We start from the raw sequence: 21,430 nt of genomic DNA, 5'->3' as shown, positions 1-21,430 counted from the left end.
CGTCACGGGTGGAATCATACAGCTCATCAGACACATACTTTCTGTGTGAAGCTTTGCCTATTTAGCGTCCAGTGTATAATGTACGCGAATTACTGGTTCTTTATTATCTCCTGATAGGCTGACTGTGGACAGACATGGATACAGGGCGTTTTGTCTGAGCCAAACCAATCCCCGACAGTACATCCTTTGCCACCCTCGAAATCGCAGATTGCGGGTCAATCAATTGCAGAAAAAACACTCAATCCAGCAAGGTATTCAGACTCTTTAGGCAGCTGGAAAGCTGTTAAGATGCTATCAAATATCATGTACAGAGAGGCCTGTCCAGCAGGTTGTACGTTGAGAATGTAGTGCTCCATCGTCTTTTGAACTTCTCCACACAAATTCCCCAACCAGTTCAAGTAGATAGCGCTCCCTGTGTTCAAGTAGAACTGCAGCTTCCCTGCGCAAAAACAGTTGGCATTCATCCCCCATTCGAGTCCGCTCATCCACTGAGCCACCCTTCAGCTCTTCACACGAGATCTTGACTGTCTTGTCCTCGACGAAGAGCGGATGACTTGGCCATCGACGGGCAATCCAGGGGCAAAAGTATTCGAGCATTTGGTGTTCCTCGATAAACGAGAGGCTCGTCTCTAACGACATGGCATTGACGAACTCGCGAAGTCTGATGCGTCCGGCCTCCAAGGCTGCTAATGAGTCCAGGACGTTATCGAGGCCGTCATAGTCTGTCGTACTCTTTTCGCCAGCAAGCAGGCCGTCCAGAAGGTCGACATTTACCGGGCGGTCGTAGCCCAGCTTCCACTTCCAGAAGAGATTGCCCGCAATCATGACGATGATGCAGGGAATGAGGACGACATAACCCCACCACATTTTTGCAGTAACCATGGACGCCATCCCTGCGACTATGCCGTTGAGACCATTGATCCCGGCGTGCCATTGAAACCTCCGGAACCTTTGTCGTAGTTTTGGCCGAATGCTCTGCACTGTCGGGTCGGAAAGACAGGCAGCATAACGAACGTGAAGTCGGTAAACCAGATACCCGGACCAGAACGCGTTAAAGACTCCGTACAATGCGGCGAAACCATTTCCAATAAATCCGGAGAGAAGGTTGCTGGCGTTGAATACGCGATGATTCGCCCCCCAAATGGCCATGATCGTGCCTGTTCCGACCAGCAAGGCGCCAACTCCCAGAAACAGGTCGACAAGCATGCGGTCGATGACTTCTGTGCCCAGCTCGCGGAAGTTGACGCCCAATACGGCTGATGTCTTCTCATCGGAATCTGGAACTGACTTGAGCGCTTGTCGCTCGGAATAGAGAAGCGAGACATTCTTTCGACTGAGATAAAAGTCTCGAGCAGCAACCAGCGAGAATAGTAGAGCGATAGGGCCGCCGATGGCCATGAGGATCATGGCATGGCGAGGGACCGGAATCTCATTCCACACATTCGCTGCAAAGTCGCCCGCGTTGGCGAGCTCCAGGAAACCAACACCGGCCAGAAGATTGTTTCGGAGTGCTCGATGGCCGACCGCACGACAATGGCCTCGCCGTGATCTCTCGAGAGTGACTGTTGCCCGGTCGGTCAGGGTGGTGGACGAGCCCGCGCCTGCCACTGATGCTGCCATTCTGCTGAAGGATCCGGCCACGAAAAGAAAGAAGGAACCGCATGGAGAACTGGATCGATTGAAAAACTTGGCGTCGCCCTGTAGGGCTGAGCCGATTAACCGCGATCGCCTCGTCTATCAATTTGTTGCGCAATGATTGACTCTTTCTGTGGGTCAATTAGGCATCACCATTCCACAACCAGCAGTCGGCATGTTTCTCCGGGCACAGGCGGGCTGCAATTGGCAAGCCACTCTCTGCAAGCGGGACAAAGTTTTTGGGCTGGAAATAGAACGCTTTTTCGCCCATCAGAGCCCCTTCCTTCCTCGAACACGCGGCTTGGGGCTCCAGCTGGGTCCAATGGAGCCGGATGTCCCCCACGATGGTGTCCAGGCGCGACCATATGGCAGAAGGTGGCTTTAAACGCTGCCATCTGACTTGGCCAAGCCGTCAGTTGCTTTGTTATATGCGGGCCTTCGAGACCGAATAAGACGCAATGGGGCCCTTGGAGACTGTTGTCGCTGCCAACACGAAACCAACATTATTATTCAAGACTCACACTATAGACACGAAATGCCACCTGGAGATCGCACCTCAACTTCCCGAACACATGTATAGGTAGTCGTAGATGACTAGAGTGAGTGTCTTGTTTGTCAGGCCAACAAACCAGAATGGAAGAACGATATATTAGCCTATGCAGCAGACTTTTCGACGGAAATATGTAGATTATAGGTTGAAGGTCGTGTGTCCCGAGGCCAGTGATATAAATTATATACCTAACTCTGCTATGCTAGAACGACTTGCTCTTCCTCCAGAGCCACGCCGCGCCTCTGAGTCTTCGCAGAGTTCATGGTTAGTGCTTCTGAGGAAAGGAAGATACTATATGGGACGTTGAACCCCTCGAATGTACGGAGTAGTCGCCAGATGCCAACGCGCGCGCCGTATTCGTACTCGGCTTCCTGCATGAGGTCTCGCTGGCCTTCTGGCAGGGCACTTCTGACCCCATGTTCTCGAGTTTCGTGAGTGTCGCCGAGGAGTGGATTGCGCTCCGTTCTTTCTTCATAGTTGATGGCGACCTTCTTTGTCTCCCGGACATGTGAAGCGTGGGGGGTTGTTTCCATAGCCAGCGGAATCGCGAGGGCGAGAAGTAGACACTCCAGACATGATATTGTTGAATTGACGCCTATGCTTGGAAGGCTTGCCGGTCATTTATAGAAGGTACTATCCGAAGTCAAACAGAAGCAGTATCCTGAAACGGCAGTGTGGGCCATGTTCTTGGTCACAATTCTGTATTGGAGTAGCTGTTACTGTCTCGGTGTTTTGAAGACAGACACCGATCGAGCAGCACACACTGTATTAGCCCTGTGGAGTCGACCTTGAATAATGAAATGCCGATTTGATAAGCCGATTGCAACGTTCTTTGCTTTCGTTCCTGTCATGGAAAAGCAAAGTTGGGTTCATCTTTCCAGGATACTGAAGAGCATGATACACAGCCTGACTCTCGCATCTGGTGGGTTTGCCCTAGCCAAGCCATATTACAGCGCGTTCCCATAGAATCCGGGCATGAGCTGGTCGTCTATTCAGTATACCTTGATGCTGCGGTGATGCTACGGCAACTAGATGGGACGATTCCCATGTGAGACAAGGACAAGGCACAATTCCGGCAAATCAATATTCCACTTTGTCTAACACCTGCCACTGGTCGCTTGTGCGCTCAGATCATATACTTCAAGTTCAAACCCTGATTATCCGCATACCCATTCGTAGTAGCTCCTTCCACGAGTACCTTATCCTTCTTCATGTTTCTCATCCTGACTGAGCAGCATCCAGCAAGCAAAGTAAAGAGCCGCCGCAACGACGTCTTGGCCTGCCGAAATGGCATTGCCCTGGATATACGCGGACCCTGATGACCGGGGTATAGCTGCGCCGAGACGAGATTTGACAGATTCGTGATAAGAGTAGGCGTATAGCATTGCGAGTGCGCGTTTGCCATCGGGCGACATGTTTCTGGTTCGCCAGTTGTTTGGCTTGTTTGACGTCTTTGAACCCTTCTTTTACTCTAGTCGAGTGTCATGGCTCATGATCCGCGACCACATTGTGGAGCGGCGGGATACATTCGCCTCGGTATGCCTCAGAGCAGAAAAACGCCAACACTTCTGAGAGCGATAAAACAGAGGCAGCCTAGAGTCTCGGAGCCTGACATCGGCACATGAATGACCAATGGCGAAACAGAAAGAGAGGGAGAAATGGAAAGAGATTTCTGCAGACACGAAGTCGCCTGTATCATTACCTGACAATGGCGCCTTTCTGATTGGGACTGCCACCTCCAGTCCTCAACATGAGCAGGCTTGCGCCAACACAGCGAGATTCCGAACCACTCAAGGAACTCAAGACTGTGCCTTACCGTGGCAAGCCAACGCTATTTTAAGAATTTTGTGCTTACGAGTGAGAGAGAATGACCTGATGATAGGTGAGCAGTATATATATATCGTCATATCATTGCCTGTTTGGCTACGGTCTTTTGCCACATCACCTCAAACATTATGGAATGAAGACAACAGAATATCTAGCTAGGAGCAGCAGTACCTCTTCCTGTTATGTGTATATAAATTCTACGATGCCCCCACTGTCACGGTATACTTGCGTCTTCTCTCCACCATTCTACCCGATCCTGGATAAAGTCCCGGATCGTTTGTCCCCAAGCCTCTTCATACTTGGGTTAACACCCTGCCCGTTGCTCCAGGTGCGTGTGAGCTAGCTAGAGTTCTGTATTACTCAAAGTATTTTTAAAATCAGGCATCAACGTCCAGAATGGCCCGCCCTCACCGCGCTCCTCCAGACGCTCTTGTTTCCACATCGCCATCTGTTCGCGTGGTGATGATGCATGGCCTGCGAGGATACGCGCTGCTGCAACGGCCTGCCATTCGAAGATGTGAATGCCAAAACCTCCTGCTACCTGGTGTATATGGTAGTTCGGTGACCCTTATTGGCAAAGGCTTGTGGGAAAAGCGCTTAACATGCCGATGAACGCAGGAGTCGGGTTATCAATACTTAATACGTGTTTGTACAACCGAGGGATCCGCTTATGGACTGACCTGAAGTCAGGAAGAAACAGAAAGCTGAAGTCATAGCCCGTCGCAAACAGAACAGCATCCACATCATGGGCCACAGCGCCATTAGCAGAACAGGAGGCCGCGTTGACCAAGGAGGCGGAAACAAAGCAGTATTTCGGCGCGCCTTTGTACTCGCTACGAGGTGAGCCATTTTGGAGCCAGGATCGGTTGGATATGTTGGAGGGACCCTATTGTCATATCTGATGATGCGTTGTAACTATATCCTCTGCAGCAATACAATTTTGTTTGCTATGTAGACGTCCTATGTAGACGTCCAGTAGACGTCCAGTAGATAAGTCAGCATCTAATCATAATAAGTCACCTTAACTCCCTTCCAAATCTCGACGTCGTTAACCTCATTGTCGCCTTCCGTCTCCGTTGACTCGTCCAAGTTTTTGATGACGCGCTGTTTGACCCATTCGCCCGCTTTAAGGGGTTGACCATCACTTCCAAGGATCTTATTATCGACGAGCCCGTGTTTCTGGAGAACCAGAGATTCGCGAATAGGAGCGAGATCGGAGTCTTCCTCAATTCGTACCATATACAACACGCCCAGTCGGTCGATATGGGTCTGGTCCTTGGGCGGTGCGACGACTCAGTGGATGCTCGATTTCAGGTATCCGTCTACCAGAGATTGTTAGCATGCGAGCGAAGCTTTGATTAAAGAGGAACTTACTTGTCATGAACTGAAGCGCATCGGCAACGTTAACAGTAAGAGCCTCCATCTGCGGCTTCACGTACTTCCACTCGCCGCTCTTCGTCAATACCTGTAGAGCTGCGACAGGCTGACGGACTACGAGAGTCAGACTTCCCGTATCAGAGTGCTGATTCTGTTAGCATACACTTATCATAATGCAAGAAAGTACTGCTCACCCCTTCAGCCATACACCGCCAAGCTTATCATTCTCTTTCTGGTTTCGCGCATAGCACTTCATATACCGCAAATGATCCCCAGAAGTCTGCTCATACCGATGCTTCTTAACCAACCACTCCTCATAATCCAAGCCCAGCGCAATCGCAAAGATCGTAAGCAACCTCCTCACAATATTGTCATGAATATGTCTCGAAAACCGCTCAATACTCTGAATATACTCCTCGACAACCTCCGGGTGCGCCCGATCCGCTTGTTGGGGGTAAACCTGGGGATATTGTAAATCTCAAAGCTATCCTTAACTCCAGGAACCAAGTTGCGGATCCCTGCAGGTTTCCACCCATTGTAGTTGCCTTGTTCAAGGGCCGCGCGATACTTCTGCTTCTCCTCGTTCGGTAGGGAGAGGACGCTCTTGGCAAGGCCGAACTGCGCGTCGACTTCTTCTTTGCTTAGGCCGTAGTTTTTGACGTAGAAGAAGCCTTCACATACACGTTAGCATAACCTCTCGGAAGTAATGAGGACCTCAATTACCAACACGTCTTCGGGACAGTATCCCCAATCCTGACTCAATGTCGTTAATCTAAAGACAATCTTATGGATGAAGGGTCTCTTATCTCCACCCTGTCCAAATCGTTCAGACCCCGACACCTATAGACCTTTGTCGGGTTGGTATCAGTAGTTTCATATATCTTCATTGTTGAAGAGGGACCGCTGGACAGGTGATCATGAAATGTAGCCCGGCGTCGGGTATGGTATTTAATTCCAAAGGACCATCTCCTCAGCGGCGTTGCCGGCAACAATAGCGAGCCCTTCGCAGAGCCCAAACCAACGGATTATGTTGTCTCCTGGAATCGATGAGACAGCTTCGCGTGTCACGGAGATTTTGGCTTTTGACGGGTCCGGCGATATCCACACCCACGTGGATTTCCCTGCCACTGGTACAGCGTAAGCACGGGAGACGGGAATGATACTTGATGGAATTCATATCAGCCGATGGTCTAGGGTCTAGAGTAGGCGCAGTTGCCATATCTAGCAGAACTGATGCCATATAGACTTTGCCGATTTGGGCGAGAGTGGGCTGCTTTTACTACTTTTATTGGCGTGCGAAGGCATCTCGGCCTGTCTCCGATATCGCGTCGCGCCAAGAGAAAATTTGATAAAACTGAGGTCGCCACTTCTTAACCTTCCTGTAGGGATTGTTTAGGTAGAAATTGTGGCTCGCAGTGTTGCTACTCTGTATAGCTCTTTGTCCAGATGGCGCCGTCAACATTCGCTGTGCAAGACACCCCTCCAGCTCCCCGTCATGTTGACGAAAACGCCATCGCCACCGGCGGGGTTGAGGCCCTGGGAGAGGAAGCAAGGCCTATCGACCCCGAGGTTGAACGGCGCGTCTTGAGGAAGATTGATATGTTTTTGATGCCGGCCATGGTGATCGGTAGGTGGCTGTGTTTCCGCTGCGAGACTTAATCACTAATATTTATAGGGTATGGGTTGGTGTACTATGACAAGGTACAACTAATCTTCAATTATAATCATGAATCCAGTGCTGACTCTTCAAGGCAATCCTGGGAAGCGCCGCTCTGTTCGGCATGACGACTGATCTTGAACTGTCGGTCACCGACACCTCTGTGAACCCGCCAGTAACCGATACGTCCAGGCTGAGCTGGGCGACATCGATCTTCTACTTCGGTCAGCTTGCCGGTTCCTATCCCATGACATATACGCTCCAGTACTTCCAGACAAAATACGTCCTCGGACCGGTGGTCATGCTATGGGCCATCATCTGCGCTGCGACCGCCGGTGTTTCGACCTGGCAAGGGCTGTTCGTCCAGCGATTCTTCCTTGGCTTTACTGAGGCCATAGTGCCCACCGGTTTCATGGTGACGGTCAGCGGATATTACACGCAGAGGGAGCAATCGTCGCGTCAAAGTTGGTGGTTCTCCGGTACGGGCTGGTTCACCATCATCGGCGGCGCATTCAACTACGGCTTCGCGCAAATTGAAGGTGGCGCTTTGAAGCCATGGCAATACATCTATGTCTTTGCTGGTGTCCTCACGTTTATTTTCGGCATATGGTGCTTTTTCCTTCCGAATGACCCCCTCAATGCTTGGTTTCTTACTCCCGTGGAGCGAATCGTGGCAGTCGAGAGGCTGCGGAAGGGTCAGACCGGAGTCAAGAACCATAAGCTGAAGCCAGGACAGCTCAAGGAGGCGATACTGGATATCAGAATCTGGCTGGTCGCGCTGACCATGGCTGCTGCATACACAGTCAATGGCGCCGTCTCCGGCTTCGGCCCCCTCATCGTCTCAACCTTCGGCTACTCTTCTCTCGAAAGCATTCTCTTCCAATTCCCTCTGGGAGGTCTATCCGCCTTTGGTATTGTCGGTACAGGCTGGCTTTGCTCTCGGTACCGCAACATCCGCGTCATATCCCTGATATTCTGCTGCCTACCGGTGATTGCGGGCTTCGTCATGATCTGGAAGTCCAGCTGGGGCCATCAGCCGGTCACCCCTGTTGCCGGATACTCGCTCATCGGGTTTTTCGGGCCCGTCGTGGGACTGACCGTCTCCATTGGCGCGAGTAATGTCGCCGGCGAGACTAAGAAGAGTTTCATGGCGTCGGCTGTGTTTGTCGCGTACTGCGTTGGCAATATCGTGGGTCCGCAGCTGATCCACTCTCAGCAGAAGGACGCCCATTATCCTGATTTATGGACAGGGTTGATTATTTGGTATGGTCATCCTAAATACTTCTAGAACGGCGAAGCTGACTGGTCCTAGCTACTGCCTCACCATCCTGTTCGCGTCGACGCTGTATGTGCTCTGGTTCCGCGAAAACAAGCGACGCGCTGCGCTTGGGTTAGACGAGAATGAGAAAGATAGGCTGGCATTCAAGGACCTGACTGATAAGGAGAACTTGCATTTCCAATATGTATACTAGAAGGCGACCTAGAGCGTCGCGACACACAATAGCTCGATAATAGCCCCTAATATATGGCGGGGTGGTCGGTCGTGACTTCCCTTCAGCCCTGCGTTGACGGACGACAAATAAACGGGTCTGAATGGCGACTGATTCCAGAATTCCATAATTCTTCGATCTTCGTATGACTAAAAATAAAGCAGTCAAGCTTTGAAAACCGGACAGTCGACCCACCTAATCATACGTCATACCACAGTCAGGGCATCTGCATTCTGTATAACTTCAAATTCTCCAACCCATCCCATCCTTGGCTTTTTGTCTACTCGTACCTGGATCAACAGATTGACAACTCCCAAAAATGAGTCTATCACGATTCCGACATCTCCCCCGGGCCGCTCACGGGCCCATGAAGTGCCCATATCAAGGCGCACCCCTCCTCGGCAACGCAACATACAACAAAGGTTCCGCGCACACTGAAGAGGAACGAAAGCAGTTCAAACTAAATGGTCTGTTACCGCCAAACATACAAGCACTGGACGAACAAGTTGATCGCGCCTACCAGCAGTATAAGAGCCGGAGCACCGACCTCGCTAAGAACACATTCATGGCCAGCATGAAGGCGCAGAATCTAGTGCTTTACCATAGACTGTTGCAGACACATCTGAAGGAGATGTTCAGCGTTATATATACTCCGACTGAAGCAGATGCGATCCAGGATTACTCGCGGTTGTTCCGGAAGCCCGAGGGTTGTTTTTTGAACATTCGGGACCAGGATCGCATTGATGAGTGCCTGACGAATTTCGATACGGGCGATGAGATTGATTACATTGTTGTTAGTGATGGCGAACAGGTACGAATCTTGTCTTCGTTATAGATATTCAAGACTGACGCTATCAGATCCTCGGTATCGGCGATCAAGGTGTCGGTGCGATTCTGATCTCTGTCGCGAAGCTGGTCATTACTACTGCTTGCGCTGGAATACATCCGTCGAGACAGCTTCCTGTTATGCTAGACTGTGGGACAAATGTATGCTCTGAACCGGTACGGGCCCTAAAATGAAAGCTGACTGTAATAGAACGAAGAACTCTTGAACGACGAACTCTACCTTGGTCTTCGGCAACGGCGGGCAAAGGGCGAAGAGTATGACAAGTTCGTGGATAACTTTGTCAAGGCCGCCAAGAAAAGATTCCCTAACGCATATATCCATTTGTATGACCCTCAAACCGAATCTTTATCGTGTGTCTAACCATCCCAGCGAGGACTTCGGCCTCCAAAATGCCAAACGGATTCTAGACAAGTACCGGGGCGAGATCGCCTGTTTCAACGACGACATCCAGGGAACGGGATGCGTGACCTTGGCTGCACTCATGGCTGGTCTTCACGTCAGCAAGGTGCCACTCAAAGAGGTTCGGGTTGTTAGCTTTGGCTCTGGGTCTGCAGGAACAGGCATTGCGGACCAAGTTAGTGATGCAATTGCTACAGAGGCGGGAATTGAAAAGAGTGAGGCGATGAAGCAGATATGGTAAGCTCTAATACAGCTACCAGAACTACCCATGCTGACCAGCGCAGGTGCATCGACAAGCAAGGCCTCCTGCTCAAGTCCCAAAAAGACCAACTCACATCAAGCCAGGAATACTTCGCTAGAGAGGATAACGAATGGCCCGACGGCGAAGACATTGACCTTCTGTCGGTGATCAAGCAAGTTAAACCTCACGTTCTCATTGGCACGTCGACGAAGCCGGGCGCCTTTACTGAAGAAATCATCCGCGAGATGGCAAAGCACGTCAACCACCCCATTGTCTTCCCCCTTAGCAACCCTACCCGCCTACATGAGGCGCAACCGCAGGATATAACCAACTGGACCAACGGACGAGCGCTTATTGCGACAGGAAGTCCATTCCCCCCTGTTGAGCACAACGGGACAAAGAAGGAAATTGGTATGCCTCAACCATAATCTCTTCGTCATCTGCTAACAAACGCAGCCGAATGCAATAACTCAACCGCCTTCCCCGGCATTGGCCTCGGCGTCGTCCTCTCACGAAGCCGCCGCCTATCCGAGAAGATGATCGTCGCGGCGTCAAAGGCATTAGCAGCAAAGGCCCCAGCCCTGGAAGACACGAACAAGCCGCTTCTGCCGGATGTTGAGGATGTGCGGGAGCTCAGTCTGAATGTCGCCAAGGCGGTTATCCAGACGGCTGTTGAGGAGGGATTGGCTCAGGAGGAGGGTATACCCGGTGACGATGATGAGATGGAGGAGTGGATCCGCGTGCAGATGTGGGAAGCAACGTATCGGCCTCTTGAGAGGGCATAGTAGCAGAAGCAGGCGCCAAACTCGCTTAATCCTAATGATTCACTTTTACCTGGAGTCTCCTCACTTTCCTCAAGCATGTCCGCAGCTCGGTAACTACATCTAAAGGCTACGTGAGGGAAAGTAGCAGGCAGAATTCGCACCATCTTGCCAGCGGTGGACATGGGAGTTCATTGCTTCTATATCGACTGGAAGGTCTAAGCCTGCTTGCTCTGGTAATCCGGATCCCTATCACTATCCTCAGCAGTAGGAACAGCGGTAACCGCTCCAATCTCCTCGACATCAGCAGGCATGATCGCATTTAGAAGCATTGAAACACTATCCCTCGTTAGCATCACCCACTAATATAAACCGGCGGTCGAACTCACAAAGCAGTAACAGCGAACCCCGTCTCAAGCACCAACTCAATCGCATTCTCAAACCCCTCTAGATCCCGGTTCTCCGTGGGAGGGAACACATTCGCGAACCAGGTCGGCACCAGCGTAGCCCCATATCCCAGTGCCATCGACGCCGTCAGGATGAACCGATTGCGACGGGTGAAGGGGGCCTTTGCGACGATTGCCTGTCCACTTATAACCACGCTTGCAAAGAGGAAAGTCTTCATTCCGCCCATTACAGACGCCGGAATGGCGACGATCGCAGCAGCGAACTTGGCAAAGATACCGGCTATGATGAGCAGTATACAGCAGCAGTACCCAGCCCAGCGATTCGCGCATCTCGTCAGGGCAATAACGCCGTTATTCTGCGCAAAGGTCGTCATGGGCGTCATCGTGGCGAGGGCCGCGACAACGGAGTTGAGCCCGTCTGCTAGGACGGCGCCCTGGATGCGCGACTCGAATGTTCCACCGCGGACTTCGAGGCGTGAGACATCGCAGGTTGCTGTTACGTCGCCGATGCATTCGCACGCGCAGATTATGAAGACGGCTATGATGGGGAGGACCATGGGGCCGTACACTGAGAGTGGGAATGTCTTGATCCATATGAAGGAGGCAACGGGGGCCTGTAACAATTAGCATATACCTCATGGGGGGATTGGGAGGGGGCCATACAGCATCAATGTCCTCATGGCTAAAATACCCACAAGCAGCGGCAACAATACACCCAACCAAGAGCCCAATAACAACAGAGCAGGACTTCATAATCGGCGCCCCGAAACGCTCGCAGAGAATAATCGAGACAAAGACTAGGAATCCCAGCCCGATGAACTCGGGACTCCCCCAGGGTAAGGGCCTCGGCGCTTCTGCGGACGGACACAGTCCACCCTCCATGCAGCTTGACCCCCCTGCCCAGTCTTTGAACCCTGTACCGATGAGACTAATACCGATAAGCATGACCGTTGGGCCTGTAACAATCGGCGGGAAGATCTTTTGGATGATGCGCGGCGGGACAAAGGCGAGCAGAATTTCAACGAGGGCACAACAGGCAGATGTGCCGAGAAGCGCGCCATATGCTTCAGGGCAAGGAAGTCTCGTACCATCATCGGCGACAGGGCAGAAGCCATTGCTGTACATCTGGTTGAACGCGCCGTTGGCGACAGATATGATCGAGAACGAGACGCCCATGACGGAAAGGACACCGCTGCCGATGTAGTATGGTGTTTTGTAAACGTGGAAGCGGGTGATTTGGACCATCGAGAGGAGGCCGCACACAATAAGGGATGTCGAAACGAGGTACTGCTGCAGATCCGACGATAGACCTAGTGTCCCCGATAAAATAAGAGGAGGCGTAACAACGCCAGCCAACATCGCGAGCGCATGCTGCAGCCCAAGTATAAACGCCAGCAAGGCAGGGATCTTCTCATTCAGCCCGAAAAACGGCGACGGGCGCGGGTCTTTCTTCATAAAGGGGAGCTCGGGGCGGAAGAGGAAGCCATAGTCGTAGTCGCCGATGAGACCCTCGCGGGTCGTGAGGTGTCGAACGAGCGAGCGCACTCGTTGTCTGACGGTCTTTCTGGGGTTTGAATCCGGGACAACGGAGTCGGGGCCATCGGTGGAGTGGATGGAGTTGTCCATGCTGTCTTATGGTCTTGATTACAGGAAGGTGGGAGTATCAAACCGTTGTCCTGTTGCAATCTTGAGGTGAAGATCAATCCATCTTGCACGAAACCCTTTTCCTTTTAATCCTTCTCCATGCTGAAAATGCGATAAGATAACCACAGCAGCCAAGCACTGCATCGCGATCCAAGAAAGATAACATGGCGGCCACGAGATTGGACTGACGTCAAGCCACAAATGGCCACTCGCCAGCAGGACCAAGAGGCGATCGAGTAATACAAAGTGTCAGCATTGTCAATGCAGCTTATCTCTGGCCTATGCTGCTGCTTATCATGCCAAAAGTCTTGGACTTTGGACTCCACCCCCGGCGGCCTCCGCCGTTGCCGGGGCTCGGGGCTCGGGATGCGGAGAGGAGGCGTGAGATGGGCATATGTATATCTGGGGTGCGATCTTATAGGTATAGATACATACGAACCTTTTACTTGAACGGCAGTCTCCATCTTCCGACCCTCTCTAGGTCTGATCCGATCTACGGATGGTCCACGGTTCTTGTAGGGCCTGGCCGAACCGAAAGGGACAAACTCCACTCGGTGAGATTTCGTTCACCCTAAAAGTTCCTGGCCCCTCTGCGAGTCTGCAGTCTGCACTCGCAGACTTGACTGCTCTTTTTCTTTTTCTTTTTCTTTTTTTTTTTTTTTTTTTTTTTTTTTTTATGGACTTCAAACGCCCACATTTTTTGTACTGCCGGGGCGCATCACAGTCATACCATGCTGCCAACAAGGAGGTACGGAGGACGAATCTCAACAGAGGTTAGGTGTTGAGGGCATGCTTTAGATGATGTTTTGCCGTCCGAGTCCTCACTAGTTACGCATTGGCCCGTTTACTACTGAGGCCCAGTGTCTTCATTCGCCATGTTTTAGTTTAGTGGCTCAGAGCTATACTAGCGGCTAAAAATCAGTTCCGTCAACGATCCATCCAACCTGAGAAATCCCATCCACATCTTCCTCAGGGGTTCCTGATTGTAGATCTTGATCTTCAATTCAATCCCTTTGTCCCTTCCCAATCGCCATGCCCACCGCAACCTCGACCGTCGGCTGGACACTTGCCAACCTGGGCCCCGCGCCAGCCACCTTTTCGCTTGCTCCATCATGCACCGAGTCCAGTTACCTGATCGCGTATACAGGATTTCCAGATTCCCCATTATATGGCGACCGATGCGAGAGTGTCCCTGACGACTGCTACCCTACACCTACCGACTCAGCGCTGGCGGAAGCCTACGAGTCCGGGCTCTACGTAGCCCCCTACTACTCGCCCGGTCCTGAATGCCCGTCTGATTGGAAAACCGTCGGCGCGATTGCGCACCCAACAGATGCAGCCGTGACATCTTCCGGTGTCTTCACAATCAACACCTACCAGCCGGATCTTGACAATGATTTTTCGTACATTTTCGGATATCAGGATGCCTTTGGTGCCTTGCTTGATCCCGGCGAGACTTTAATTGCCTGCTGTCCGAGGTAAGCCCTCCCTTCCATTGGGTATCCCGCCAGTCAACCCAAGTCCGGTGTTGACCAGGTGCCACGTAGCTCCATGACAGTCGGCGAGATAGGCGGCTGCCACTCCGCCCTCCCGTCGCAAACAATAAGCACCGCGTGCGCTTACAAAGGCGCATTGGCGGATGTCGACTACTATACGACAACCCTCCCATTCAACGGAACAACCATTACGGGTGAGGCCCGGATCCCTCCCACATCCTACCCCGAGATAACCAGCACGATGACGACGTTCAACGGAAACGAGGCCTCGTCGTATATAGCTATATCATCGCTCGGTCCATTCTACTTCATTCATCAACCCTCTGATCTGGAGAATCAGGCATCCGAGACAGGGACTAACCCCACCAATGCGGCGCCGGCGCTCCGTATGGACCATGGCTCTTTCGGACAGATGAAGGGTGTCATGGTTGTTTTTGCTGTCTCGGTGCTTGCGGGGATGGCGCTCGTTCTGCCTTGGTAGACGGGGAATTGGTACCTATCGTGCAGTTGGTCGTTCAAATTAATGATGAAATACCCATGCTTATTATGTATGCACGGCCAAAATATGGATAGCGACTCCGCCGTGATTTACAGCACACAGATTTCAGTCAGACAAGACGCCTCCCGTCCATTCGACTCTTAGTACCTTAGCTTAAACCGGATTCAAAAGTTAGGGCTCTTTGCCGCCAGGTTGTATTTCCCTGAGGTCCCTTACGCTTGGAGGACGACAAAGCTCTTGCGGGGCGTCTTTATTCAGTGATATTTATACCAACATGCCCCCTTTGCTATTTCTGTGTCGAACGCTGGGAGAGATCCTGAACGAACATGTGTTTTCGACAACTTCAAGCAATATCCGAGACTGACGGTGCAATGCACCAACAGGCCTTGTATCTATGAAAGACCCAACTTATATAGAATACGCACTGAAAGAAAGTGGATACTCGGTATAGAATAATAGTAACAACAAGAGTACATCCAATCTATTTTGTCCATGCAGACCTGGTGGGGGTGGGTCCTTGTCGGCCGAGGTCGGACTAGCCGGCTCGACCCCTGTATTCTGTTGCCTGTCGTGGGATCATCAAACGCCCTGCAGACTGCAGCCAATCCCCGACAGTTGAAAAAGCAAGTATACCCTATCCATGCGGACTATTTTTTGAACTTCAACAGAAATACAGGACGGAAGCCTCATCGACCGCACAAGGATGGTCCCGCCTCAGCCCTCGGCCTTGTGGTGCGCATGGAACGGATTAAGGGGGACAAATTCTACCTTCTTAGATGTTCCTGTCCCCGATCTAACGGGCAAATGGATCATCATAACAGGATCAAATAACGGAATCGGGCTCGAAGCCGCCAAGACGTTCGCGAAAGCAGGCGCAAACATCATACTTGGCTGCCGAGAGCCTCCGCCGTGGGAAACGCATCCCAATGCGGCCGTAGGGCAATGCAGGGAGTTAGCACAGGCGGCTGGACATACATCGACGGTTGAATGGTGGGAGATCAATATGGCCGATCTCAGCAGCGTTGAAGCATTTGCAGATCGGTGGTTGTCGACCGGGCGCGCCCTAGATACCCTATGCAACAATGCGGGGATGGGACCGACTGTATCGAATAGGGCTGTGTTGACTCCTGATGGCCTGGAAGTTCTACATCAAGTGAGCGCCCAGCTCTATAATTCCCTCAGGAGTGCTAACCGGCAGGTCAACTTCGCCTCACACGTCCTTCTGACCATCCGACTCCTCGACTCTCTCGCCCAAAGCCCAGAACCTCGAATCATATGCACAACCTCCTGCTTTCACTGGTTGGGTCGCTTTGACATTGATCACTTTAACGGCGAGGAAGGCATGACCGGGAATTCCTATGGCAACAACAAGCTCTACTTCCAAGCGTGGGTAAGCGAGCTACAGCGCCGGCTCCTGCTCAGCGAAAAGTACAAGCGCATCACCGTCAACGGGGTCAACCCGGGGTACGTGAGCACAGGCATTTGGACGAACCCGCGGCCAGACGTTGGCGAGAACTGGGGGACGTTAGGGTATAAATTATTCAACCTACTCGCTTCACTGATCGCAACCACGCCGCAGCAGGGGAGCCAGGGGATCGTCTACGCTGCGACAAGCCCGGAGTTCGGGCCAAATCCCGACGTCCAGGGGATTGGCGTGCTTGGGGGGAAGGGCGGGGGGCACTATATCAATCGGATCTGGGAAGCAGAGGCGATGCCCCATTGCACCGATGATGAGGCTAGACTTGCTGTGTGGGACAAAGTCGCCGCCGAACTGCAATTGGGCATGAGAGGCTTGGGTCGATGGATCTAGACTTCTAGGCAGGAGGATAATGCAAACAGAACGAGCCATAACGGTCTTCGAAAGGCTTCTGCGCACCAAACTCATGACAAATGTCCTGACTAAAGAGGCATTATTCCCAATCCTTTACCTGGCATGACCGAGACTCTTTTTCAGCACTCGGCTGTTTCTTTGTTCTTAACGCAGATGCCATCGCTTGGCGGTACTTTGCAGACGGGAAGTGACTCCGTCTGGGGCACCTGCACTGTGCTCAAGCCCGATTGGCCGTCAATTCGCCGGAAGCTTTGATGGAAGAAGAGAAGGATGAAGGAGAAATTTCGAAGAAGGCAGGCAACCCCCGTCTCCGGTCTCCTGCCTATCCTGGAATCAGATCGTGAGGTCCTTGCAAGGCTTCGAGACGATGCTTTGAGCCACCCTGTAATGGACTCGATAAAGACCTCTTGTTTCAAACAATAACTTGGGACAGGCTTTCTACTTCCAGTACACTCGATCCCTTGAAGCCGCCTGAGGCGGACATCGACGCTGCCGCGGGATATATCAACAATGACTTTCGGGAGATCGATCCTCGAGAGGAGAAAAGATGCCGGCAACGTATCGATCTCTGTCTGGTGTCGGTGATGCTCTTGACTATGACTTTTCACAATGTAGATAAGCTGAGCCTGAACGGAATGGCCCGACATGGTCTCTTCGATGATCTCAATCTCGCCCGGATGACTCCGTCCGGGTCTGACATGCGGAGATTCTTCCGCTGCAACAGCATTTTCTGGTGGAGTTATGTGGCAGGCAGTGAGTGTCGTTCTCACAAATTAAACCAGTCTTACTAACAACACAGCTCCCTTTGCTGCGGTCATCGCGCAGAAATCGCCGCTGGGGAAGTATGTCGGTGTATCAACAACCTTGTGGGGTGCGGTGTCCCTATTTGTGCCTCTCATCAGCACGTACCAAGAGTTAATGGCTCAACGGTATGGCATTCAAATCGTTAAAAAACATGGGCACTAACAAAGGCAACTTTTTCTTCGGCTTCTGCCAAGCTGGCATTTCGCCTGCCTTCTCGCTCATCACGGCCATGTGGTACCGACCGCACGAACAGCCCTTGCGCATCACAATCTGGCTGTCTTTCGTCGGAATGTCTAACCTTGTCGGACCCCTGGTGGCCTGCGCTATTAGCCAGATCCTAGGAGCTTTGTCTGTCTGGCAATATCAGTATCTGATCTTCTGCACGGCGACCGCTCTCTGGGGGATTGCCACCTTCGTGTTGCCGGATAACCTAATGACAGCTTAACCCTGTTGCACGCATGGCCTGATATATCTTAGTTAGCGATCCCACTTCTGGGGGTCCGATCCTTTCGAGAAGAGCAACTACATCTGTCTCATGAAATCAAACCATGCCTTTTAACACACCCCTCAGCTTTTGATATTGGCGTATAGTCAATATTTAAAGCTGTATTCTTGAAGCTATATCAACCATATGTAGTTGCTTTATAAAAGCTTCAAATTCTTTGAGGTGGAAGCAGCTTTGTCAAGCCATCAGCAGGCATATGATTAGTAGATACCCAGGCAAGATAGATATTTTTATTTTTGATTTCTTGCTTTAGCCAGTGATTGGAAGATCCAAAGCTGCTTGCTTGTAACTGAGGCCTTTGATCTCTAGAGAACATAGATTTCGAAAGTCCTATGAAAGTAGAGATACTGCAGTAGCATTACATGATCGTATACTTCTTTAGTCTTCCACTTTATGCGTCTCCAAATGGTTTTTCAACCTGCCCATCTTCATTCAAACACCAATGCAAACAAAATACCGCTCCCATAAGCTCCCGCACGAGCTGCCCACCATCGGATTCCAGCGATTAAACTGTGCCGCCGTAATCCCGTGCTGCTGCTGAATTGACCAGCAGCTATCCCCTGCTTTTACCTGGTAATACCGTCTACAGGTATTAATAATGCCTGGCATGGGCTGGTGGAGCTCCGTCGCGACGCAGTAATAATACCCAACTAGGAGGCCATTACAGTTTGATCCAACAGCTGGGTTCCACCGTGTAAACAGGGTTAGGGAATTAATGTAGGGGTATTTTTGTTGCGCAATTATCTGGCATGTATCACCTGTTTGGGCTTTATAAAAGCTTGTGCAGGTTTTGATTAGACCGGATTGAGTGGGGGAGGGACCTGGCGCGGTTGTGGTGGGGGGTGGTGCTGTGGTTGTTGTTGTTGTTGGGTTGGGAGTATGGCCGATGATGCTTACGCAGACATATGCGTTGGCCCAGATGCCGTTGCAGGTGCTGCCGACAGTTGGGTTCCAGGTTGTAAACTGTGTGAGGGAGATTCTATAAGTAGCAGAGATGGTAGCGCAGGTTTCTCCCTGCTTCACAAGGTGGAAGGCATCGCAGTTGTCGACCATGCCTGGCTGGATTGGTAGCGGTGTTTCGATGCCATTCGGAGGAGTAGTCGGGGCTGGTGGTGTACTTGTTGTTGTTGTTGTTGTCCCAGGGGTATGGCCGATAACACTGACGCACACGTAGGAGTTTGCCCAGAGGCCGGAGCAGTCGGTGCCTACTGAGGGGTTCCAGTCGCGGAATTGGGACTGGGAGATGCCGTGTTCGGAAGCAATTGCTGCGCAGGAATCGCCGACTTCGACGAAGTAGAACTCGTCGCAGTCGTCGATCATGCCGGGCTGCGTCGGGGTTGGCGTGGGGATGCCGTTCCCAGGCGGGGTGGTGGTAGTTGTCGGGGTAGGGCCGGGGGTAGGCCCGCCGATTAGCCCGACGCAGACATAGGCGTTGGCCCAGAGCCCGGCGCACTCGGAGCCGACAGAGGGGTTCCATTCGATGAGCTGCGCGGTAGTAATGCCGTTGCCTGCTGCGATCGAGGCGCATGAGTCTCCTACCTCGACATAGTAGAAGTCGTTGCAGTTGCTGACCATGCCTGGTTGTGTCGGCAGTGGCGTCTCCACGCCATTGCCGTCTGTTGGTGCTGGCTCTGTGGATGTGGTGGTGGTGGTGATGGTTGGAGGAGGTTCGTTGCCGCCTGCGGGGGCTTCGACGCAGTAAGACCGTCCTGTCAGGTAGTTGCCGCAGTCGGCAGTGATGGAAGGGTTCTGTCGGCATCAGGTCAGTGAAAACTTGGGGATTATGCATGGGCTGAACTGACCCAGCGGAGGAAGTCCTCCATGCTGATGCCCCATTCGAACGGCATGTCCTCACATGCGATGGCCCCGTCGACATTATCCCACCACCATGTGCAGGTCGAGATGGTGTTGGGGTCAGAGGGCAAATTGGGAGTCGCATCTCTCACAGAGTACCGCGGCCGTGCCTCGACGCCGCATAGGGCAAGGGCAAGGGCAAGAAGGCCAGCTAGACGAGACGAAGACCTGGTCATCTTGAAAGAGAAAACGAGGCGAGAAAATGTCCGAATGAGGTAGCAAGATGGTACCAAGAAGACACCTTGAGCAACAACAAAGCAATGCCACCCTGCAGAAAGAGTGAGCGTGATCGGAGGCTTTATACCTCAAGTCTCCGAAGCGCAAAGTGGAATCTTCCGGGGACCTCAGGACCCCGTAGTCAAAAGCCCCATCATGACAGACCACTTCTATTGGGCTGTCTACGGAATATCGGACTCGGTTACCTCCATGATCCGTGCAACATTGACCGCTTCATGTACTCAAAAAGGCACTCATTCCACGCATTCATGAATAGGGAGGAAGGGTTACATTCAATTTCTGTTGTGAGCACACTAGTCTCGTATAAACGCATTAGTCCCAAATTCGAGTTCAAGACTTCGCTGCAAAGATAGCGGGGGCGCTGAGTGTGTGATTGTGATGCAGTATGCAGCCAAGCAAAACAAAACCCCCCCGGCGAGATGCCGGATGGACGAGTGGGGCCTCGGGTGCAAAGGCAGTTGGACATAAGAAGGTCATGGGACAATGCAGGAACAGCACGGAACTGGCGCAGGAACTGGCGCAGGAACTGGCGCAGGAACGGTGCAGGAACGGTGCAGGAACGGTGTAGAAACAGTGCAACCTGGCGTGGTTCAACGCCACAAAGTCCGAGTTTCCAGCCATCGGATGATCTTCTGATAGCGCCAGGGCAAGTGCATGTCTAACCGAGAAGACTTGCTTCCCAGCGAGATTAAACCGACAGCTAGGGGCTTGTCGCCCAGACCCTAAGTTTTAGCCTCATGGCTGGGGGTCTATCTATATAGAGGGAGAGAGAGGGTGATGGAGTGCAATCTTATTCAATGGTACACACCAACAAAGGCGCGCTTACCCTCTCACATGCGCATTGCTAATGAACAATGATATTATACTTAGTAAAAGCACCAACACGGGATACAACGTCACAGCGCGGAACCAATGATCGGCCGTCAACGTATAGCCAGTTTTGGAACGGTGGTAAGTAAGACACATTTTCCGGCAGCTACAGCACATTTCGTCTCGCTTGCAGGATCCAGGATACGGGAACTGTGCTAACCGAGGTGACTCGATTTCGCATCCCCGTCTTCCTGCCGTGGGCTGGATGTTCCCATATTTGGCAATTGGCAATAAACTGGGCAATTGGGTATCTCTGCCTCTCATGCCTTCAGCAGCCCCTTCCGTCTGGGGTACTAGAATGTTCTCCAAGGGATGGAAGGAAGAAGGGGAAAGGGAAGGAAAAGAAAGCAACCAGCAGCCGAGAGGGAGTCCCCGGAGATTAGGTACTATAGTAGTTGCTTGGCGCTTGACACCACAACCGTCAGATGGAGGGACCAAGAGTTCCCCGGAGACGGTTGGAACGGGCCGCACGAGAAGTGAGGCTTTTGGTTGGTGGGTT

At 52.0% G+C, this 21,430-nt stretch overlaps 11 protein-coding genes across 11 annotated transcripts; 5 read left to right on the top strand and 6 right to left on the bottom strand.

Moving 5' to 3' along the window:
- Nucleotides 1–95: 95 nt before the first annotated feature.
- On the bottom strand, nt 96–1,670 carry BDV17DRAFT_30287 (uncharacterized protein). The gene has a single exon (XM_073764348.1). It carries the CDS (start codon nt 1,618–1,620, stop codon nt 295–297), a length of 1,326 nt encoding a protein of 441 aa, XP_073617839.1. The 5' UTR covers nt 1,621–1,670; the 3' UTR covers nt 96–294.
- Nucleotides 1,671–2,382: 712 nt separating this feature from the next.
- On the bottom strand, nt 2,383–2,718 carry BDV17DRAFT_289422 (uncharacterized protein; the record flags this gene model as incomplete). Its single annotated transcript, XM_073761660.1, has 1 exon — nt 2,383–2,718. The coding sequence occupies one exon, from the start codon at nt 2,716–2,718 to the stop codon at nt 2,383–2,385; it is 336 nt and encodes a 111-aa protein (XP_073617838.1).
- Nucleotides 2,719–3,376: 658 nt separating this feature from the next.
- Nucleotides 3,377–3,799, bottom strand: BDV17DRAFT_257946 (uncharacterized protein). The gene has a single exon (XM_073757257.1). It carries the CDS (start codon nt 3,598–3,600, stop codon nt 3,385–3,387), a length of 216 nt encoding a protein of 71 aa, XP_073617837.1. The 5' UTR covers nt 3,601–3,799; the 3' UTR covers nt 3,377–3,384.
- A 1,215-nt stretch (nt 3,800–5,014) lies between these two features.
- On the bottom strand, nt 5,015–6,276 carry BDV17DRAFT_280558 (uncharacterized protein; the record flags this gene model as incomplete). The annotated part of the gene is made up of 5 exons (XM_073759902.1): nt 5,015–5,304; nt 5,387–5,534; nt 5,598–5,849; nt 5,885–6,029; nt 6,230–6,276. 5 exons carry the CDS (start codon nt 6,274–6,276, stop codon nt 5,015–5,017), a joined length of 882 nt encoding a protein of 293 aa, XP_073617836.1.
- A 524-nt stretch (nt 6,277–6,800) lies between these two features.
- Nucleotides 6,801–8,772, top strand: BDV17DRAFT_30244 (putative MFS transporter). The gene is made up of 4 exons (XM_073764347.1): nt 6,801–7,016; nt 7,065–7,090; nt 7,141–8,309; nt 8,359–8,772. The coding sequence occupies exons 1-4, from the start codon at nt 6,836–6,838 to the stop codon at nt 8,516–8,518; spliced, it is 1,536 nt and encodes a 511-aa protein (XP_073617835.1). The 5' UTR covers nt 6,801–6,835; the 3' UTR covers nt 8,519–8,772.
- A 39-nt stretch (nt 8,773–8,811) lies between these two features.
- Nucleotides 8,812–11,123, top strand: BDV17DRAFT_30229 (NAD-dependent malic enzyme). Its single transcript, XM_073764345.1, has 6 exons — nt 8,812–9,347; nt 9,395–9,523; nt 9,573–9,706; nt 9,753–10,019; nt 10,067–10,434; nt 10,480–11,123. Exons 1-6 carry the CDS (start codon nt 8,856–8,858, stop codon nt 10,806–10,808), a joined length of 1,719 nt encoding a protein of 572 aa, XP_073617834.1. The 5' UTR covers nt 8,812–8,855; the 3' UTR covers nt 10,809–11,123.
- Nucleotides 10,957–12,906, bottom strand: BDV17DRAFT_30232 (nucleobase:cation symporter-2 family protein). Its single transcript, XM_073764346.1, has 3 exons — nt 11,855–12,906; nt 11,174–11,805; nt 10,957–11,123 (listed from the first exon to the last, which is right to left on the bottom strand). The coding sequence occupies exons 1-3, from the start codon at nt 12,815–12,817 to the stop codon at nt 11,003–11,005; spliced, it is 1,716 nt and encodes a 571-aa protein (XP_073617833.1). The 5' UTR covers nt 12,818–12,906; the 3' UTR covers nt 10,957–11,002.
- A 904-nt stretch (nt 12,907–13,810) lies between these two features.
- On the top strand, nt 13,811–15,333 carry BDV17DRAFT_257940 (uncharacterized protein). The gene is made up of 2 exons (XM_073757256.1): nt 13,811–14,313; nt 14,383–15,333. The coding sequence occupies exons 1-2, from the start codon at nt 13,868–13,870 to the stop codon at nt 14,810–14,812; spliced, it is 876 nt and encodes a 291-aa protein (XP_073617832.1). The 5' UTR covers nt 13,811–13,867; the 3' UTR covers nt 14,813–15,333.
- Nucleotides 15,334–15,337: 4 nt separating this feature from the next.
- On the top strand, nt 15,338–16,812 carry BDV17DRAFT_30208 (uncharacterized protein). The gene is made up of 2 exons (XM_073764344.1): nt 15,338–15,983; nt 16,029–16,812. The coding sequence occupies exons 1-2, from the start codon at nt 15,534–15,536 to the stop codon at nt 16,638–16,640; spliced, it is 1,062 nt and encodes a 353-aa protein (XP_073617831.1). The 5' UTR covers nt 15,338–15,533; the 3' UTR covers nt 16,641–16,812.
- A 484-nt stretch (nt 16,813–17,296) lies between these two features.
- Nucleotides 17,297–17,910, top strand: BDV17DRAFT_289415 (uncharacterized protein; the record flags this gene model as incomplete). The annotated part of the gene is made up of 3 exons (XM_073761659.1): nt 17,297–17,414; nt 17,461–17,532; nt 17,660–17,910. 3 exons carry the CDS (start codon nt 17,297–17,299, stop codon nt 17,908–17,910), a joined length of 441 nt encoding a protein of 146 aa, XP_073617830.1.
- Nucleotides 17,911–18,402: 492 nt separating this feature from the next.
- Nucleotides 18,403–20,000, bottom strand: BDV17DRAFT_289414 (uncharacterized protein; the record flags this gene model as incomplete). The annotated part of the gene is made up of 2 exons (XM_073761658.1): nt 18,403–19,719; nt 19,773–20,000. The coding sequence occupies 2 exons, from the start codon at nt 19,998–20,000 to the stop codon at nt 18,403–18,405; spliced, it is 1,545 nt and encodes a 514-aa protein (XP_073617829.1).
- Nucleotides 20,001–21,430: the final 1,430 nt, after the last annotated feature.

This window comes from Aspergillus undulatus (assembly GCF_047715775.1).
Source record: "Aspergillus undulatus strain CBS 261.88 unplaced genomic scaffold BDV17scaffold_12, whole genome shotgun sequence".
Lineage (NCBI taxonomy): Eukaryota > Fungi > Ascomycota > Eurotiomycetes > Eurotiales > Aspergillaceae > Aspergillus > Aspergillus undulatus.
This window is presented reverse-complemented; position numbering and strand designations above follow the sequence as displayed.

Coding starts and splice junctions, on each gene's coding strand:
- BDV17DRAFT_30287 (XM_073764348.1), bottom strand. CDS start 1,620: ATGGCAGCATCAGTGGCAGGCGCGGGCTCGTCCACCACCCTGACCGAC.
- BDV17DRAFT_257946 (XM_073757257.1), bottom strand. CDS start 3,600: ATGTCGCCCGATGGCAAACGCGCACTCGCAATGCTATACGCCTACTCT.
- BDV17DRAFT_30244 (XM_073764347.1), top strand. CDS start 6,836: ATGGCGCCGTCAACATTCGCTGTGCAAGACACCCCTCCAGCTCCCCGT. Junction 7,017..7,064: donor GATGCCGGCCATGGTGATCG/GTAGGTGGCTGT, acceptor TAATATTTATAG/GGTATGGGTTGGTGTACTAT. Junction 7,091..7,140: donor GGTTGGTGTACTATGACAAG/GTACAACTAATC, acceptor TGACTCTTCAAG/GCAATCCTGGGAAGCGCCGC.
- BDV17DRAFT_30229 (XM_073764345.1), top strand. CDS start 8,856: ATGAGTCTATCACGATTCCGACATCTCCCCCGGGCCGCTCACGGGCCC. Junction 9,707..9,752: donor CCTAACGCATATATCCATTT/GTATGACCCTCA, acceptor TAACCATCCCAG/CGAGGACTTCGGCCTCCAAA. Junction 10,020..10,066: donor GAGGCGATGAAGCAGATATG/GTAAGCTCTAAT, acceptor TGACCAGCGCAG/GTGCATCGACAAGCAAGGCC.
- BDV17DRAFT_30232 (XM_073764346.1), bottom strand. CDS start 12,817: ATGGACAACTCCATCCACTCCACCGATGGCCCCGACTCCGTTGTCCCG. Junction 11,806..11,854: donor GCCATGAGGACATTGATGCT/GTATGGCCCCCT, acceptor TAATTGTTACAG/GCCCCCGTTGCCTCCTTCAT. Junction 11,124..11,173: donor GGGTTCGCTGTTACTGCTTT/GTGAGTTCGACC, acceptor AACGAGGGATAG/TGTTTCAATGCTTCTAAATG.
- BDV17DRAFT_257940 (XM_073757256.1), top strand. CDS start 13,868: ATGCCCACCGCAACCTCGACCGTCGGCTGGACACTTGCCAACCTGGGC. Junction 14,314..14,382: donor TTAATTGCCTGCTGTCCGAG/GTAAGCCCTCCC, acceptor GGTGCCACGTAG/CTCCATGACAGTCGGCGAGA.
- BDV17DRAFT_30208 (XM_073764344.1), top strand. CDS start 15,534: ATGGTCCCGCCTCAGCCCTCGGCCTTGTGGTGCGCATGGAACGGATTA. Junction 15,984..16,028: donor GCCTGGAAGTTCTACATCAA/GTGAGCGCCCAG, acceptor GCTAACCGGCAG/GTCAACTTCGCCTCACACGT.